Source organism: Odontesthes bonariensis, chromosome 14, assembly GCF_027942865.1.
Source record: "Odontesthes bonariensis isolate fOdoBon6 chromosome 14, fOdoBon6.hap1, whole genome shotgun sequence".
In the NCBI taxonomy this organism is placed as follows: Eukaryota; Metazoa; Chordata; class Actinopteri; order Atheriniformes; family Atherinopsidae; genus Odontesthes; species Odontesthes bonariensis.
The window spans coordinates 16,816,561-16,835,345 of NC_134519.1; the positions used below are offsets into that span (position 1 = coordinate 16,816,561).

The following is an 18,785-nucleotide window of genomic DNA, read 5'->3' on the forward strand; positions in this document are numbered from 1 at the left end:
CTCTTATTCTCTCACCAACTGACTTGATTATAGCTGCAAGGCTTTAGAGTTTGACAGGACACAGGGAAGCAAATGTTTGCCTTTGCAGTTTTACCTAATATGTCATGAGGGTATGGAGAGGAACAGGAAAGCTCAAGAAACACAGCTGTGAGTAAAAGATTACCCAGTGTCTCTTCCTCAGGCTCTGTTGAGCTGTCCGCTCCAATGGTCATTACTCAAGGCTTCTTAAAAGAGATTTAGTGTTCTCTGCTAAACAAGAGCAGACAGACTGACAACTACCCAATCTCCCTTTTACACCAATTCATGGTGGGTTACTTACAAGACATGTGCAGTGAAGTAAGTAGTAATAATTTTATCTGAGTCTCTGTTCATTCAACCAAATTATCCAAATTGGGCATTGAATAGCACATTTGATAAGATAATCAGCGTAAATTATAGCACTTGTCTTCAGATTTCAGGATCTCATGATCTACCTGTTACTTTTGTCTCAAAAATTCAGCAGCTACTTATCATGTTCTAGTAAATTAGTGAAATTGAATTTGAAATGGATAAGTGTGTCCACACTTTTGAGCGGTAGACTATGATTTTTCAATGGAATATAATAGGTCACTGAATGTACCCAATTGATAAAATAAGTGTTTTCTGTTCACATCCTGGTTCATGATTGCTTAAATTTAACTTGTTTTCAATATTAAAACATTTGAGAAAATATGGATTTATTGTGTGATATGCTCAGTTGTGGGCTAGTTTTGTAATTGTACTGGCAATATAGAATATATATCCGATAATACTGCACACGGGATAAAACCAGACAGCATTACTGTTCCAGCCAGTGAATAGATTGCCCTGTCCAAACAGTCACATCGTGCCTCTTGCTTTACAGATGAAGTATTTTTTTGGGTACACGTTTGAAATGTTTATCTCTCACAGAAAGAACTAATTTTCCTTGGTTTCAACCTGTTTACCTGCAGCCGTAAATGTTTTCTATGTCACACATGGCAGCTGTGTTGCAGCTAGTTTTCAGGAAGTCAGATGAAAAGTAAGAGATGAAAGCTACAATTTACCAGCTGCATCCATTGGTCACGTCTCATTGATCTACCTCACTGTTGTTCCCTTTTAATATGTGATACATGGTGATAGACAGGATTGTTCGATCACCAGCTCAGTATTCAGTCTTTTTTTTTTTAAATGCTTGTGGTCTTCAGAATGGTTCCTATGAATTGAAATTGGATGAGAATTATACAATTTAAGACAACTTTTGTCGCCTTTTGTTCACAGTCTAGAATTCTTTTCCGTTCCCACCTTCTTAAATGGTGAACATTTAAAAAACAAACAACCTCCAGCAGCTGTGGGGAAAATTGCATCTAAAATCTCTTGTGGACACATGCTATCTATCTATCTATCTATCTATCTATCTATCTATCTATCTATCTATCTATCTATCTATCTATCTATCTATCTATCTGTCTGTCTGTCTCTGTCTGTTACACTGTATATATATATGTATATATATATATATATATGTATATATATATATGTATATATATATATGTATATATTTATATGTATATATATATATATATATATATGTATATATATATATATATATATATATATATGTATATATATATATATATATATATATATATGTATATATATATATATATATATATATATATGTATATATATATGTATATATATATATATATATATATATATATATATATATATGTATATATATATATATGTATATATATATATATATATATATATGTATATATGTATATATATATATATGTATATATATATATATATATATATATGTATATATATATATATATGTATATATATATATATATATATATATATATATATATATATATGTGACCAAGAAAATCTCTGATGTTTCAGCCATCCAATGACCTTTAAGTTTCTGTGCTTCCTTTTAAAATAGAAAACACTCTTCAATGTTATTTCAAAAATACTTTTATGGGTCACATCCGATAGAATGGCCAGTCGACCGATACAAATGTGTAGACTGGTGGGCTTGTTGGAATATTTGCTGGTTTCATCAATTATCAAACAAAAGTTTTGCACATTTACAGTTTTTCTCTATTGGTTTGGCTCATTTCTTGAAACAGAAATTACATTCTCAAAACTCTAAGATGATTTGGCATAACACTCTTATAGTTCAGCACAACACCATAGCTAACCTGCAAAAGCTCATATCTCTCCCAAAACTGTTCACCCATGCTTCAGACCTGATTTCTTTCCCATGTAAAGAGTCAGTGCCACCCAAATTGCAAAGATCTTTCTCAGTTGCCTAGGCTCATTTCTTGAAACAGACCGGACGTTTTCAACACTCTTTAGTACTTTTTGCAAAACTAAACTGAATGGTTCAGCAAAACACCATGGTTCACCAGCAATAGCTCATATCTCCCCCTAAACAGTTCAGCCATGTGTCAAAATGAAGTTTCTTACTCATTCAAATAGTCAGTGCCCCCAAAATGCATTGTCCTTTTGGCATTGTGTGAGCACTACAAGTCAAAATGTTTAGATGTTTTGTCACTATGGCATAGGACTACCTAACAGAATACAATAGTGTATGAAACTGAAGGAAAAAAGTTTCACAGTAAGAGTAGCCTCAAAGCACACACAACACACTCATACCAACCATTTTTATTCACACAAATACTGTGAAGTACGTAACTTCCATACAGTTTAGTATTGTAGAAGGAAAATAAAAATATACATTAGCACACATATACTGTAATATAAAAAACAAACAAAAAAACAAGCAAAATTATGTGGCCTACAGTACTGTAAATAAATCTGCAGCACTATAGCAATACTTTACTGGTCGCTGTCGTCCCCCTCCCGCTCACCCTCACCCTCCCCAGCCCCTCCCTCATGACCTCCTGGCTGTCCAGATGTTGCTGTCTGTCTGGCCACAGGTTCTCATCAACATCGCAACGTATATTTGTCCTTGCAAGGCAACGCAGGAAGAAACGCCGTGCATGCCGCAACCATCCCCTACACTGATCTCCTGGAATGTCTAAACATGCAGCGTCCATTGCATGGAGCAGGGATCTTTGGTCTTGAGCATGATGCTCATACACTCTCCACCTCCAAGCAGAGAAAAACTCCTCAATAGGATTAAGGAAAGGGGAATAACATGAGATTCTATATGGTATTGATGGTATCATGTTCTTGGCCCATTTTGACAATTGAACAGATTATTGTGCATGTGATGACTTATACAATGAAATCATGCTGACATATTTTGGATAGAAGAACCATTAGACCAAGAATCAACTAATCAGTTCAGATCACCAAAATCTATTCACTTGGAAAATGTGCTAAATGTAGGCAAACTGTGCAAACTGTAGGCTACTTGTACTTAATCTTTTGCAGAGATGCACTGAAACAATTGACACATGTATTAAGACAATTGCAATTTGATGAAAGCAATGAGAAATGCCATTCTGTTGTGAACAATTGCGAGGTGGTTTGGAGATTTGTCCATGTTATTTTGATAATGTAATTTCTGTTTCAAGAAATGAGCCAAACCAATAGAGAAAAACTGTAAACAAAAAAACAGTCTCAAATTGTTAGCATTTGAATAAAAAGCCTGCACAATGCATGAGGCCATGCATGACATTGTCCCCAGCACCTCACATAAAAATAATCTCGGTGACCTTCCATATATGCACATTCGGTTATGAAGTTTTTCCTTCTTGTAGGAAAATCAGTTAAATGCTGCGCCATCCCTTCCTCTGTGAGTCCAGTATTTCCATCTGACTGACTCTTAAACCCAAACAAGACCTGTCCCCTTGCACTAAGTTCAGCTGATAACAGCTGCTTTCCTTTCACTTTGGATTCCCATCTTCATCATAAACTCCATAGGGTCATACATCTACAGAGCTAATCTGAAAAGAACATGCTGACCACATCAGCAGTCACATATTGAGCTAGTTTGTGTCAAGTTCTCAACATAATACATTAATCGTTGCACTATGATGTATTAGAAATCACATCGCCATTATTATTACTTGTGCTTTCAGCAGTTTTATGGATCTCTTAAATGCAGATTTGAATATCAGACGCTACAAACAGTGCTGACTGTTTGTAGGATACATTTCAAAATATTTACAAGAAAAATAAATCTCATCAATATCTAACTGAAATGGAGATAATACTCTATAGAGAATAAGGATAAAATTAAGTCCGAATGGGCTGGTCATTTACTAACAGGACTACATTACCTCTTTATCAACAGGACAACATGAGCCTATAAAGCTGTACTCAGCCACACTTGCATTTTGTGCAAATTGCTGTTATCAACATGCCAGTGTGCTCACGAAGACAGTGATACTGGGACACACATGATACTGAACGTTGGTGTTAATTAGTATGTTGTAAAGATAAAAAGTAAGGCTTTAATCTGGTACACTGAATAAATATCTGCGCAGAGTTCCATAGCATTCTCTATTATGTGCACCATTCATTTACAGTAACTGTGCTCGATGCTATACGCAACTTTTTGTACTCTAAACAGTCAGACACATCAAAGATACAAACCCTAAGAAACAAACACCAACTCAGTGCATTCACTGCAAAGCAAAGCAATATGATATATGCAATTTAATATGATACAAAAGCACTCTTTAATGAATAACCATTTTTACATTAAACCAGTATTTGAGCCCTCTACACTTTATTCTGAGCATCCTTAAATTACTTTACTGATAAACAGTGAGCCACTGAAATTAGGCAGTTCATTACTGATGTGTCATGTCATGAGTGCACAAGAATGCAGTCTTTCTGAGCTTTTTCTTCTACTCAACTACATTTTGTGGTTTTGTGTCACAGAGTCACAGAAGTTGCTGATGGAGGTGGCAAAGCTTCACTGCCCACATGACAGATATTCTTGATTGTATCACCATGCAGCCATTACTGCTGAATGAAGTCAGAACTGATAAAGACCCATGACTAATGCGGTGTCATTTTATGGGTCCTTAAGGGCCTTTCCTAAAAGACAAATGACAGATGTCGGTGGATAGCAGTTTTCTTTTTTTCTTTTTGCCAAAGTTTAGTTTTTAGTTTTGCTGCCCGTATTTCCACTTAGTCGTCTGATCCATACAACCCATAGGGGCAGCCTGGAATATTGCACCTCTACAGATGGCAGGAATTGATGACCATCTCAGAGCAAAACAGCCACATAGGCATTTTCTCCTTCATCAAATACAACTCCTATGAATGTCTCCACATTTGAACAAATGTTATTGTCAAGTGTTTCTTTTGATAAACAACAATATCCTCTTAAGGGAGGGTAAAAATCTGTGCTTTCAATAATTGGACCCCAGTTCAAAGCCAACATACAATAACAGTTTTTTTGGATTTCTGATAACTTTTATGCAATAAAACTTAACAAAAAAATGGACCACTCTTCACATGCCGTTGTTCTCACAACCACTTGAGGCTGTATATTTTATATTCTTTATAAGTCGTGATTGTCTGCAAGAATGAGAAAAACAGTTTCCTTACTTCTTAGTGGCAAGGGATCTTTTGAAAATAACATTCCTTCAAGCAGGGTTTTGTTATTCCTGTTTCCTTCACCACAAATCAACTCACAACCTCTAAAATTCAATTCACTAAGAATTTGTGGAGGATCCAAACGACACTGGGTCTGGCTGCATAAAAATGCAAGAAAAACTATTTTGAGCATGGCACGTTCTTGTATTACCTATTATGTGATAGATAAAGCATTTGTGTTGATCATTTCCCTTTACTTTTTTTTCCCGAATTCTTCGAATAGGTTTAGAAACAGCAGTAGCCTTAGAGTTCCTGTTTTGACTTTAAAAGCAATGTAGTCGAGGATTTTTTTTTTATTTATTTATTTTTATTTAATGTGACTGTTTCAAAAAGTAGTCTTGGGGTTAAGAGGTTGTGTTTTATATAACTTTGCAGCGAAAAAAGTTATTTTGCGACATGGTTATAGAATAAAGACACAAAATTGATCGAGCTACTGCTGCTTCGATGAACAACTCTAGCCGCCAGAGCCTTTACAACAACCCTGTGTCTTTTGTTGATGCGCTCAGCAGAGGTCGATCATTGCTTGTGTGGTAAGATGGCGTGCCCACCAGCTCTGAAACCTGATGAAGCGTTGCAGCATCATTTCCAATTCCCATTATTGTCAACTGTATGAAGGACAGCATGACACAGAGGCTTATTGTCACTCGGAGAAAACATTGAAGCTGCATTAGGCTTCTCTATTGAAACATCTGTTTTGTCAAATCCTAAATCCACATTTGTTACGTTTCTAAGATGCAGAACATTTCAAACTATAGGAAGCATCTACAGTAAAAGTGGGTGACTAATTTTATCAGTGGAAATATGTCAGTAACATTTCTGAACAAGCCTGTGTGAAGCACAACTGCGGATGACACAGAAAAAGATGCGTCTCTTCAGAGTTGCTCCCTCCCTTGGGCTGTTCTCTTTATAGAAACCATTAGTGAGCATCGATTTCGCAGAGAAGTCTGATCACAGAGCAGAGATATTCGGTTTAGTTTGTACATCTATAATATTAATAGATGTATGTATTCGACTTCTGCACTTTTGAACTTAGTATTTACTGCCTAATATTTACTTCATACTCACCCACAACTTATTCTCCAAGAGAAATGAAAAAGAATATGCATAAATACTATACCTTGAAGTACACTCATTTTCAAAGACATTTTTCAATTTTCTTTCTACGATGGTGACTATTGGTAGACATCTTCATTCGAATGAATGTATCTGAATGTATGATTGCAAAAGCTCAAAGTATCATAGGAATGTTGATGCAAAAGTGCCAGGAAGCTCTTCATGGGTGAGTTTAAATACTTGATGACGCTTGTGTGATTTGTGATTTAAAAAAATATGGCTGTCACTCCCATCCAAGAATAAACATCCCAGAGATATTTTTTATTAGGTAATCTAGACACAGTGTGTGTTGATAATCCCAGAGTAAGGGATATGCACTTCTGAAGAAAAGTACTGTACAAGAGAATGAATGTGACAAGGACAGAGATGTTTTCTTTTTCGTTAAGTTGTTTAGCTGCCATGTTGTGTTTGATCAAACTTGGACTTCACAAGGGCTTTTGAGCAGTTACAACTTAATGTAGTCATGGTGACATGTTAGTGATGACAGGTTAGGCTCACTGAAGACTGTTGTTGAAAGTGAAGAGTGATGATAATTTCTCAGATTTTTCATTGAACTGCAAAGTCGGAGTGTACCCCCTCCTCTGTCATAAATTATTTAAGGCACAACAGGGGTCCATTGTTTTGTGCTTTGGTCCAACATGTCATTGATGTCATTCCTTTTTGAGAGATGAGTGAGGGAAAAAAAAAAACTGTAATTTGCCCTTTAAGAAGGGCAGTCATACATGAAGGAAAAAGGGCAGGGTCAGTCACTGGGAAACTAATGTAAAAATACAAAACGAGCGGACAGGGAGATGTTTTGCTGGGCCAAAAATGGAAATTCCCCTACAGCATGAAAAAACTTGACACAAAAACACACGATATTATGGAAAAGAGGTCCAGAAAAAAGACAGTGAAGCACTTTTTGTCATTGCCTTTCACTGTGAAAAAAACACAAAACATTGTGATCTAAACCAATGAGATAAAAAAAAACTTTAAGGTTCAATTTCCTAAAAATGATCAATTTCAAAACAGTTTGCTCTAACATAATTCAATTGTTTTCACAGTGTTTTTATCTTATTGTTTTGTTTTTTTCTAGCTAGTTTTTAACATATTCTTGTGTAGTTGCTTTTAGTTATCACCGCAATCCCGCAGTTTAACGTTGCAAGCGTTCGTCAGCTTTCAAAAGACAGATTAAAGTGATGACATTTTTTTAATTCCATCCTTTTCCTTTCCTTTCAAAACATACACAAAAAACAAGACTACTCATTTTGTGGCTTGCCACAAGCAGAGAGGAGGAGCTCCCTACAGTCAGCTCACTTCTTTCTTGTGTGACTCACTGGGTGTCTTCCATTGGTAAAAGCCTGCAGCTGCCATCCATTTTACTTAGTGGAATCAGTTGATAGTAAATTATTATTTCTTGCATCGTCTTAGTGGAACATTTCATACTTTTCCCAACAGATCATAATCTTGCAATGCGTTTTGTATAAAGGGCAAAGTTTAATAAAAAATGCAAATATTGGTGTTAGGCTGGCCAAATCGTTTAATATATGTTTATTATGCTGAGTCTCTGACTTTATGCCCTCACATGCCCTCTTATGTTTTTAATACAGCAGCTTTCCTTCTTTTTAAATGAAATGTCAAACCACAGTGAGCTATGAGATTCCACCATTTTGTGATAGCCTAATTCATGCTCAGCTCATGAAATTAAATTTCATATGGGTTGAAGAAAACATAGCAGTGACTGACTCAGGTGTATGGCTTGGATTAAATGTTTCCATCACTCAGTTTTGAGACATTATACCCCTTCAGCTTTGCCATAACTTTACACTGCTCCAAATGTATTCTTCAGTTTTACTGACCATTCCACAAAACAGCAGCAAGTAGTGGATCATTTGTTGTGAGACTTGAGTGGCAGTTTGTCTTTTTAGGAGGTTTAGCAGTCACAATGCCGTATTTCATTCTTTTTGTGTTTGATCCCCTCCCGCTGAAAGTCAAGCTAGTGGCACAAAATTAATACAGAACATAGACAAGAAGACATAAGTAAATCACAGATTAATCAAATCTGGTAGACTTGTGCAACCTGCAAGTGGAAATGTACTTTATATTCAGTCAGCTGAAAGAATCAGGCCATATATATTTGTGGTGCAGGAAGATGGTTTTGCTTGTTTTTCAGATGAGCCGTTGTTGTGTATTACAGTTGCATTTTTCAAATGATAGATTGCTATGTAATGTTTCAAATGACCTAACTACCACTTAAGTGTGAACCAAACTGTAATTTAACGATCCTGTCCTCAGTTATTCAAAAAGCAAGCTTCAAATCTTCATATGTTGTGAGTTCAAGAAAAGCAGGGTGACTGGCAGCAGAGATTGGAAATGTTTGACTGAGACTACCTCATTTGAGAATTATACATTTCTTTTTATGAAACTTTACACCACGGTGTGTAGTTGTGTTTGATTTCTTTCAGCACCTTCCATTTCAAATTTGTCCCTCATGCAAACTTGGCACAGAATGGGATTTAATTTTAACTATGTGAATACAGTAAACTGTAACAATAATGTGAAAAGCCTTATCATGCGCAATGCACAGATGGTTTATCAGGAATGTGCTTCCCTGCACACATGCTTTGAATTAGTCCTGCCTCAGGTGAAAAGCTCACAGGGACAAACCTCATAACCTGCTCCCTTTCTACTGTGTGTGCAACATCACTGCTTGTTTCACAAACACTGCAATATATTTAGATAAGGAGTTTGAGAACTCTGTCTTTGTACTGCTGCCAGACTGGTGTAATTGAATTTTTCTCTATTTGCAGATGTTAGTTATGAATTTTATGAGTTTTTGTGAATGTACGTGCATTTTGAAGGAAATTAAATCCTTGTATTGGTTGAAAACACCAGCTGTCCGATAGGCTGGGTTGTCTCCTCAGATTGTGCAGACTTATGATAGGAGGAATCTTAGCTGTTGATAATTTTAAGCTATGCTGGTATCCTGCTGATGCCATCATGCTGACTTTTTTAGCTTTCAGAGTATTCCCTAGAACAGCTGCAGAATGTCTTGTGATTTGTATTCAAGTGCAATAACCATCTTATGATAGAAAACTAATTTGAACCAGAAGGTGGAACTGCCAACTTATACTGAACTTTCTGTTAGACTATCAAAAAAAATTGGAATTGCATGAGGCTAATTTTATATTCAGTTCTCTGTAAACAAATAAAATTTAAATTTAAATTAAATACTCTTTAAAGATTGCCTCAATCAAATGTGTTTTTGTTACTATATGATGAAAAAGAATGAAACTTTCATTTTATTCACACAGAACATGGAAAACATATAAAATATTGAAAGTGAGACATTTTATTGTTTCATAAAAAAAATGTGGCTCATCTTAAATTTTGTGGTAACAACGTGACTAAAACAAAATGGAAAATAGGTAACAAAGGGCTGGAAAAGTAAGTAGTAAAAACACATTGCAAGCAATGACATTGTGAATGTGTGACAATGTGAATAGGTCATGAACATTATTGGGCATTTAAAAAAGAGCACCTTAGGGAGGCAGAGTGTTCAATAATCTGCAAAAAACTGTCTAAAAAGCAGTTTCTGAAGCAATTTCAGAATAGTGTTCTTCAATGTAAGATTGCAAAGGATTGGAATGTTTCATCATACAGTACATAATATCATAGAATGATTATTTGAAGTAACTTTCTGTGTGCAAGGGACACAGCAGAGAATCTGTAAAGAATATCTGTGATCTTCAGGTTCTCGGGCAGCACTACATTAAAAACAGAAGAGATTCATTAAAAACAGAAATCATTGACTGTGAACACAGTTCACTGTGCCATCCACAAATGCAGGTTAAAGCTCTATCATACAAAAAAGAAGCAATATGAGAACATGATCCAGAAACGCTGCAGTCTTTCTGAGCTTTTTCTTCTACTCAACTACATTACTATTTCATATATTTGTTTAAAACCTTCACAGTGCCCAGTATGTGTTGCTGCCTTACTTTTTGCTGAGACTTATCTCCAGATCAGAGGAAACACGGCCTGTACGGGGCTTTAAGAATAAAGGGTTTCACACAGAATGTGTGAATGTGAAAGGTTTAATTTTCACTCTCTGAAAATCAAAGCCTGTAAAACTTCCATTTACCTCCAAAACAACAGCATGAACTGGTAAATTAGCATAAGATGAATTCATTATTCCTTATACTTCAGCTGTTCTTAATACTTGTGATACATAATAATTACAACAAAAATAAGGTTGAAAAATTGATAATGATTTTGATGTTCTACTGTTCTTTGCCAATGATAAACATCTTTTAATTGCCTTTTAATGCAGTACCAACATATCCTGGCACATTGATTTTATAGTACATCCAAATGGATCTACAAGTGGGTCATTGTTGCTGCAGTTGTATCCAAAATGTATCCAATAATGTGTAATGGAGTCTAAGTAGGCTAAAATAGATATTGCAGCTTTGAAAATTACCACATTGCTGACTCAATACCTCTCTGACAGTTTTATATTTCATATGATGTGCAGTTGTCTTAGATATGCAGCAAACATAAACCCTTACAGAAGCTATACAATCATGATCATATGCATGAATATAAAATTAATTTGCTTCATACTTCTACTTTTTTCATTTGATTTGACTCGATACCTGCTCCACTCGCCGACTATTAACCATGCGAGCCAGTGAGATGTGACGGTATGCTCCCCCCGCAGCTTCAATCAACCAGAAACTGGGGCTGAATATATATATGTCAAATGAGAGTTTGATGAGACGTGTTGAATAGGTGACTAAGTTGGTGGTTGAATAAGTGCATAGGAAATTAGTCCAAGGCTACCTTTTGTTGTGACCGAATCAGAGGTTCATAACAGTTGCACATTATTCATGAAAAGAATGGAAAAAAATAAGAACAAATCAGAATGGATGACTTAGGTAAAAATCAAATCAATCAAGTTCTACTATTGATTTGTCGCTATTGTGCATAGAAAAGAAGTGATACTCCTCCCCTGATTTGACATTACTTGTCTTAACATGTTGAGGCAGTTTTCCCATAGTGTGCCTCAAAAAATAACACACTACATATATATTATTTTATATATTTTTTTAACTGGCTCATTCATTCATGTACTATAGTCATTTACCTGACTTTGATTTACCCTTGTAGTTATGCAAGTAGAACGTGCTCGAATGACTGAGGATTAGGATTTTCCTGAAAGAGCAACAAAAAGCATTGTCGATATTCAGCATAATATATGATTAGAATTATTATTTTTTTTCTCCTTTTCTCTCTCAATGTTAATCTGAAAGCAAAGGATATTACTCCTCTGCTGCCACTGCTTTAAAAGTTGCTGAGGGCATCTCTGAGATGGACGGTTTTCTCACTTTCTGGAATATTGCTTCGTTTTTAGCAAGAATCTTCAAGTCAGGATGATGACTCAAATAGTACACTCTGTGTGAGATTCCAGTACCTTCGTTCTGTTGAAACTGCTTATCTGTGAGGGAAATCTGTTAATATTCAATGACATTGACTTAGTTATTCATTCATCCATTTATGTATTTTGCCGAACATCATACCGAGGCAAGGACTTTTTCAATTAGATGAAATTGAATTCAATAAGTTTCTGATAGAACAATATGATTAATGACATTATTAATTGCAGTGTTGTATGAAGTACTGAAATCTCACACTCAAATAAAAGTATAGGTACCCCTCCAAAATATGACTTTGGTAAAAGTCCAAGTCACTGACTGAAATGTTACTTGAGTTAAAATCTTAAAGTATCCGAAACGTCTTGTACTTAAGTATGAGAATTACTGTAAAAATAGATGTACTTAAGTAATGTAATTAAAAGTATAAGTAAAAAGTAAACAAGGCAAATGCAGTTTGAATGACATTTTTTATATTTTGGTAAACTTTGAAGGTCAAATACACTTAAAATCTACACACAACCAAGTGCAGGCAAAATTTAGACCAGGTTTAGACAGAAAATACAAACTTTGTGAACCTTTAGGTTTTTCTTCTTCAAGTAAGGTCAGTGCTGAAAATGAGGCGTACATTACACCATTAAGAAAAAAATTAAACAAAAGAGGCTGTTACTGTTATTGCCATCATTATAAACAAAATTTAAAGAAAAAAATAGGAGAAAACTGAAGCTTATCTGGCATCTGAAGAGGGAGTCCAGTTTGAAACCCCTTTTGTAAACCTTTCTAAAAAATAAATAAAATAACTCAGTACAGAAAATGCGGCCAACATCACCAAGAAAAAAAGCTGTTACGATTACTGTACTTCCCAAGCTATAGGAGGTGCACACACAACCGGTCATTATACAAAAGAAAAAAAGAATTGGGAGGGAACTGCAGCTCATCTGGCATCTGAAGAGGAAGACCTTTTTTGTAAAACTACCTTAAAACCCAAAAAAGGGGAGTTTCTGTAAGATAGAATTTCCACGTCTTTGGGTAGGCATAACATGCATGGGGTCAAAACACTGTTGCGTTTTTTTCTCTCTCTCTCTTTTTTTTTGTAACGAGTAACTAAACCGAACAATGAAAATGTATTGGAGTAAAAGTATGCAATTAAGTTCGGAAATATAGTGAAGTAAAAGTGAAAGTTGTCAAAAAATTTTAAACTACAAAGTACAAAGTATTCCAAAATATACTTAAGTACAGTAGTGAAGTATTTTTACTTCGTTACTATACAACACTGATTAATTGTAATAATATTAAAACACATTGAATGCATTTTTAAAAAAGGGCCTCAGGCAGGGGGGAGAAGGGATGTTTTTATTCACACACTTAAAAAAACCTGTGGAGTGGTTAGAATAATCACTTAAAGAGGCCAGTCCTAATAAAACAGAAGAAAATAACCTGTACACATTTATTGCTGCTATGCTTCCATTCAATTCTAATGTTTTTTTGGTCTTAAATAGATAAGGGGCTCACTGAATGTGCACCGAGGAACTTCAAAACGAAAAATGCAGTTCAAAGTTGATTGTTGAAAGCAGGTTTTTAAAGATATGCAAATAAGTTGACAGTAAGAAGCTTTGCATTTCATTCCTATGAATAAAAATATGTGTTGCTGAATTGGTATTCTGTGCAGGAGTCGGACAGATAGCAGAGCTCAAATTTGAACTAAGCTTGAACTAAATTACAAGGATGTTTTAGGTTACCTATATAGCACTAACACCCCATAAACTTAAGAGTACTGACTCAGCGGAATGGAGGGCCAAATTAGATTTCTTTTCTGAATTAAACAAGTATAATAATACATGAATTAAGTTTGTATTTGTCCCATTTTCATTGTTTTCTGTTGTGTTTTTGTAGGAAGTGCTTACAGAGAGTGCATGGATAATGGAACGTGGGCGTTGAAGATCAATTACTCTAATTGTGAACCCATTTTGGAGGAAAAGGTTAGTGTGGTGACATGGGAGCAATTGTGCTCTTCTTCATTCTCATAGCAGCCAAACCATAACTTTCACATAATTTCTTTCATTAGTTTGATGGTTTACGGGAAAAATGTGCAGTTGTTAATGTGCTTATCCAATAATGAATCATCTCCCATTTATTTTATGATGTATTGCTGATAAATGCCTCAAACTATTGTTTCCCGATAACGAAATCCCTAAATGTAATCTTTTCTGTATTCATTTGAGCAAAGACTGAAAGCAAACTGTAACAGTGGTATACTGTACATAGTGGGCATTGGCCTGGTTACCTCTAATTATGTCTCCAGATTCTATGTATTTCTGGGTCTTGCTCTATTTTCTCAGATAATTTTAAGCCAAGACATTGAAGTATGTCAATGACATTTGCCGCCTTTTATTTTATTTAAACTTTCAAACCTAGATAGACAGAAGTAGGCTGTAAAGCTGTAGGTGCAGCCTCGTCACACATAATCATCTTTTTATTCATCCATTTCAAGTGGTGTAAATAGTGTCACATTGTTAAAATGTTAAAATTTGAGCTTTGAAAGGGAACTTCATTTACGTGCCATGTAGACAGGAAAAGGTTGTTTGTATGTATTTCTAACATTTTCTCTTTGCTCTTTCATTCAGTTGGGACATATAATAAGTAATTCATGTGTCGTCTTTCTAGAGGAAATACCCTATGCATTATAAGATAGCGCTGATCATCAACTACCTAGGCCACTGTATTTCTGTGGGAGCTCTAGTCATGGCCTTCATCCTCTTCTTGTGCTTAAGGCAAGTACAGAAATAATCTAAATGGGGCTTGTATGCATGAGACCACATAGAGGATAATCAGTGAAATTCATGTCATGTCTCGAGACCACTTATTATTAACTTGTTTATGTCAAATGAACAGATCTGTGCAGCTTAGTTCAGTGGACCGCTCTGGCTAAGAGAATCCTGATGTTTACTTCCTATATTTTCTAACACTGTCTTGGAGGCAGCTGGGCATATTTCTATGTCCTGTTTTAAATAAATGCACAGACACCCTCTGCAGGTCTGTGTACTAAGTTTTGATTGTTGTGGGCTATTTACAGCAAATGCATTTTTTTAATGTAAAAAAATAGGTGATGTTCTGTTCTGAGGTTAAATATCTTTCCGCTTTCTCTAAATATCTAAAAGTATTTATTGACAACTATATGTTTGGGAAAAAAAAAACATAAATTGCTCCCAAGACATTATGCTACATCTTGCATAAATACAGTCATTAGAATATTAGCAGCTCTTAAAAGCACAACAGCCCACCTGACGGTATCCACATTTTTAGACGTGAAACCTCAGTTTCATAACGCTTTTTCCTCTGAGTTGTAAGTGATTCAAATCAAACGTACCACTATGACTCAGTGTGACTCAGTGTGACCTGCATTTTGTGACTAAGTATGACAAATAATCCGATGCAAAGGCTCCAATTTAGATTATGTGCATATCTTAGGACCTTCTGTCTGCAGGAACCCTAACACTAAAAACTGAAGTACTATATAAAAGCAAGTGAGCTATCAAACTGTAACACTAATCTAATTACATGCATAATGTTCCTATGATTTTTATTCTTAAAACATTGGAATAAAAAAATCTCTATTTGGCTTATGGTGCAGGAGCATACGATGTCTTCGAAACATCATCCACTGGAATTTGATCACCACCTTCATACTGAGGAATGTTATGTGGTTTTTGCTTCAGCTCATTGACCACAATATCCATGAGAGCAATGAGGTAATGGCACTGATGTATTGTATGCTGCAAACGTATTTTTATAACAATTGATGCTATTAATTATATTTTCATTTATTTTGGATACTCAGAGTCTCTTTCTTTTTCAGCCTTGGTGTCGACTAATTACGACGATATACAACTACTTTGTGGTGACAAACTTTTTCTGGATGTTTGTTGAAGGATGCTACCTTCACACAGCCATTGTGATGACTTATTCAACTGATAAGCTGAGAAAGTGGGTCTTTCTCTTCATCGGTTGGTGTAAGTATGTTCATACTGCGTTAATAAAGCTTTACTCAGCTCAGGATCTTTGACTTTATAAAAAGCAAAGCGAGACAAGTTTATTATGCCGTATCATATATGTGCTCTTAAGGTATCACAACACAAATAATTTAATGCAATATTCACAAAAATGAAAATAAAAAAATGCACAGGGTTCAAATTTGAGCGAAAGCAGCACCTCATATATTAGAGGATGGAGAGATGCCGGGAGATATATCCTATTTCAAACCTATGTGACCAAATAAGTTATTCGCATATATAATACAACACATATATTTGTTTCCAAGAGCAAGAACAGCAAATGTCATTGGAAAGTGTTCCTGTATGCGTATTTGAAAATAATCTATAAGGGAGTAAGAGGGTAGGCAAAGGAAAGTTTATTCCAATGATTTTAATAAAAAATACTGATAATAATAACAACAATGAAATTATTTTGATAATATTGATCATTATAATAATACATTTGCACCCACAGAATCTTTTTCGAATGTTTTCTTTTATCTAATGTGTCAGTGTAAGGTTTTAAAGAAAGTCAACCTCTGAAAATTCAAAAGTAAAGCTCCCCTAATTTTGCTTTCTTCTTAATGTCTGAACCTTGCCTTCATTATCAACTGCATACCAGTTAGTGTTTGTCGCAAAAACTGCATTAATTCGGGTTCGACACAGTTTAGAAACTGTTTGAGATCAATCAAGTGAGACTGTGAAAATCTAACAGCAGCTGAGACTTTGTAATGCAGGCAGTGAAAAGAACAACACAGCTCTGTCAGCTTATAAGTGGAGGCTTGTATAGTCAATATCACTGCCAATACTATGGGCAAACCAGTCTCAACTCTAGATGTGTGATGGCAATTTTGATCCACGTCATACAATGCATCACGTTTACAACGAAGGCTCTAAAATGTTGAGATGCCATTGTAAATTGTTAATGTCAAAATGTTAAAAAGTTAATATTCCAGTTTGCATGCTTTTTTCTATTTGTGTATGGAGATGATGCACTGCAGAAAAAAAAAATCTGATTTTTCACTGCATCCAGGTCATAAGATTAATCAACAGATATTTTCTAATTCAAGAAAAAAAACAGAGTTAGTATTGCACACTTCTGTATTCCCACGAACAGTTTCAGTTTATCCATCCAGACTAGTAAATAAATTCAACAAAAGGTCGTATGAGCTCAGATTTGCATTTATCTTTTTTTGTCCAAATAAGCTTATTCTGACAGAAATTAAAGTCGTACCCATGACAGTAGACATTGCTTCTAATAAATTTAAAGTTGCAAAAAACAGACAAAAAAAAGAAAATATTAGTCCCACTCATATAGTATCAGCCTAAATGATAAAACAATTGTCCACAATTGTCCATCTGCTCATGAATTATAGCTTTTGATAATCTGTTTTTGCATAATATGATCATGATACCGCAAAGCTGATTAGTGACCTTTTTTATACTAAATGTAATCACTTCATTATTTCATACTTTTGAACAGTTGTATGCAGTTTTGTTAAGGTATAAGAATTCCAAAATGTTCACCAAAAGTCCATGTGAACATTTTTGCCATATTTGAATAAATTCTCACAAGTCACTCCTGAAATAATGCACTCACTAGAATGGGTCAGACAGACAGATGGACAGTCCAGAAACATTTAGCCTCTGGCAGCAGCTGTTGTCGTTCCTGTTGCACAGAGACATACTAAGTAGATCTTGGCAGTGCAGATGACAGATGGATGACATATTTAGGGAGCTCACGGCTTTGAAATAGAATTTACCAAAGGCTCATATCACAAAATCAAATTTTAAAGATCTAATGAAATTTAAATATAAGTTGTGTCAGCATGTATTGCCAAAAGAATTTGCACATCTGCCTTTACGCACATACTGTATGAATTTAAGGGACATCCCATTCTTAATCCATAGGGTTTGATATGATGTTGACCCACCCTTTACAACTATAACAGCTTTTACAGAGTAAGCTTGACAGAGTAAGTAATCCACAAGGTTTAGGAGTGTGTTTATGGGAATTTTTGACCATTCTTCAAGAAGCGCATCTGTGAGGTCAGGCACTGATGTTGGACGAGAAGGCCTGGCTCGCAGTCTCCACTCTTATTCATCCCAAAGGTGTTCTATCGGGTTGAAGACAGGACTCTGTGCAGGACAGTCAAGTTCTTCCACACCAAACTCACTCATCCATGTCTTTACGGACCTTGCTTTGTCCACTGGTGCGCCGTTATGTTGGAACAAGAAGGGGCCGTCCCCAAACTGTTTCCACAAAGTTGGGAGCATAAAATTCTCCAAAATCTCTTGGTATGCTGAAGCATTCAGAGTTCCTTTCACTGGAACTAAGGGGCTGAGCCCAGTTCCTGAAAAATAACCCCACACCATAATCCCCCCCTCCACCAAACTTTACACCTGGCACAATGCAGTCAGACAAGTACCGTTCACCTGGCAACCGCCAAACCCAGACTCCTCTATCAGATTGCCAGATGGAGAAGCGTGATTCGCCACTCCGGAGAATGCATCTCCACTGCTCTAGAGTCCAGTTCTTGAGCTAAGGCCACATGAAGTTTGTTCTGTAGCGATTGACTCTGCAGAAAGTTGGCGACCTCTGCGCCTCAGCATCCGCTGACCTCGCTCTGTC

At 35.7% G+C, this 18,785-nt stretch overlaps 1 protein-coding gene across 1 annotated transcript in view; it reads left to right on the forward strand.

The window, feature by feature from the left end:
• The window catches only part of crhr2 (corticotropin releasing hormone receptor 2), a 54,886-nt gene that overhangs the window by 12,765 nt on the left and 23,336 nt on the right, over positions 1–18,785 (forward strand). Inside the window, exons 3-6 of the mRNA XM_075482254.1 lie at positions 14,016–14,101; positions 14,787–14,893; positions 15,754–15,871; positions 15,979–16,132. Of these exons, the coding sequence (XP_075338369.1) occupies positions 14,016–14,101; positions 14,787–14,893; positions 15,754–15,871; positions 15,979–16,132 (465 nt within the window). The remainder of the gene's footprint in view (positions 1–14,015; positions 14,102–14,786; positions 14,894–15,753; positions 15,872–15,978; positions 16,133–18,785) is intronic.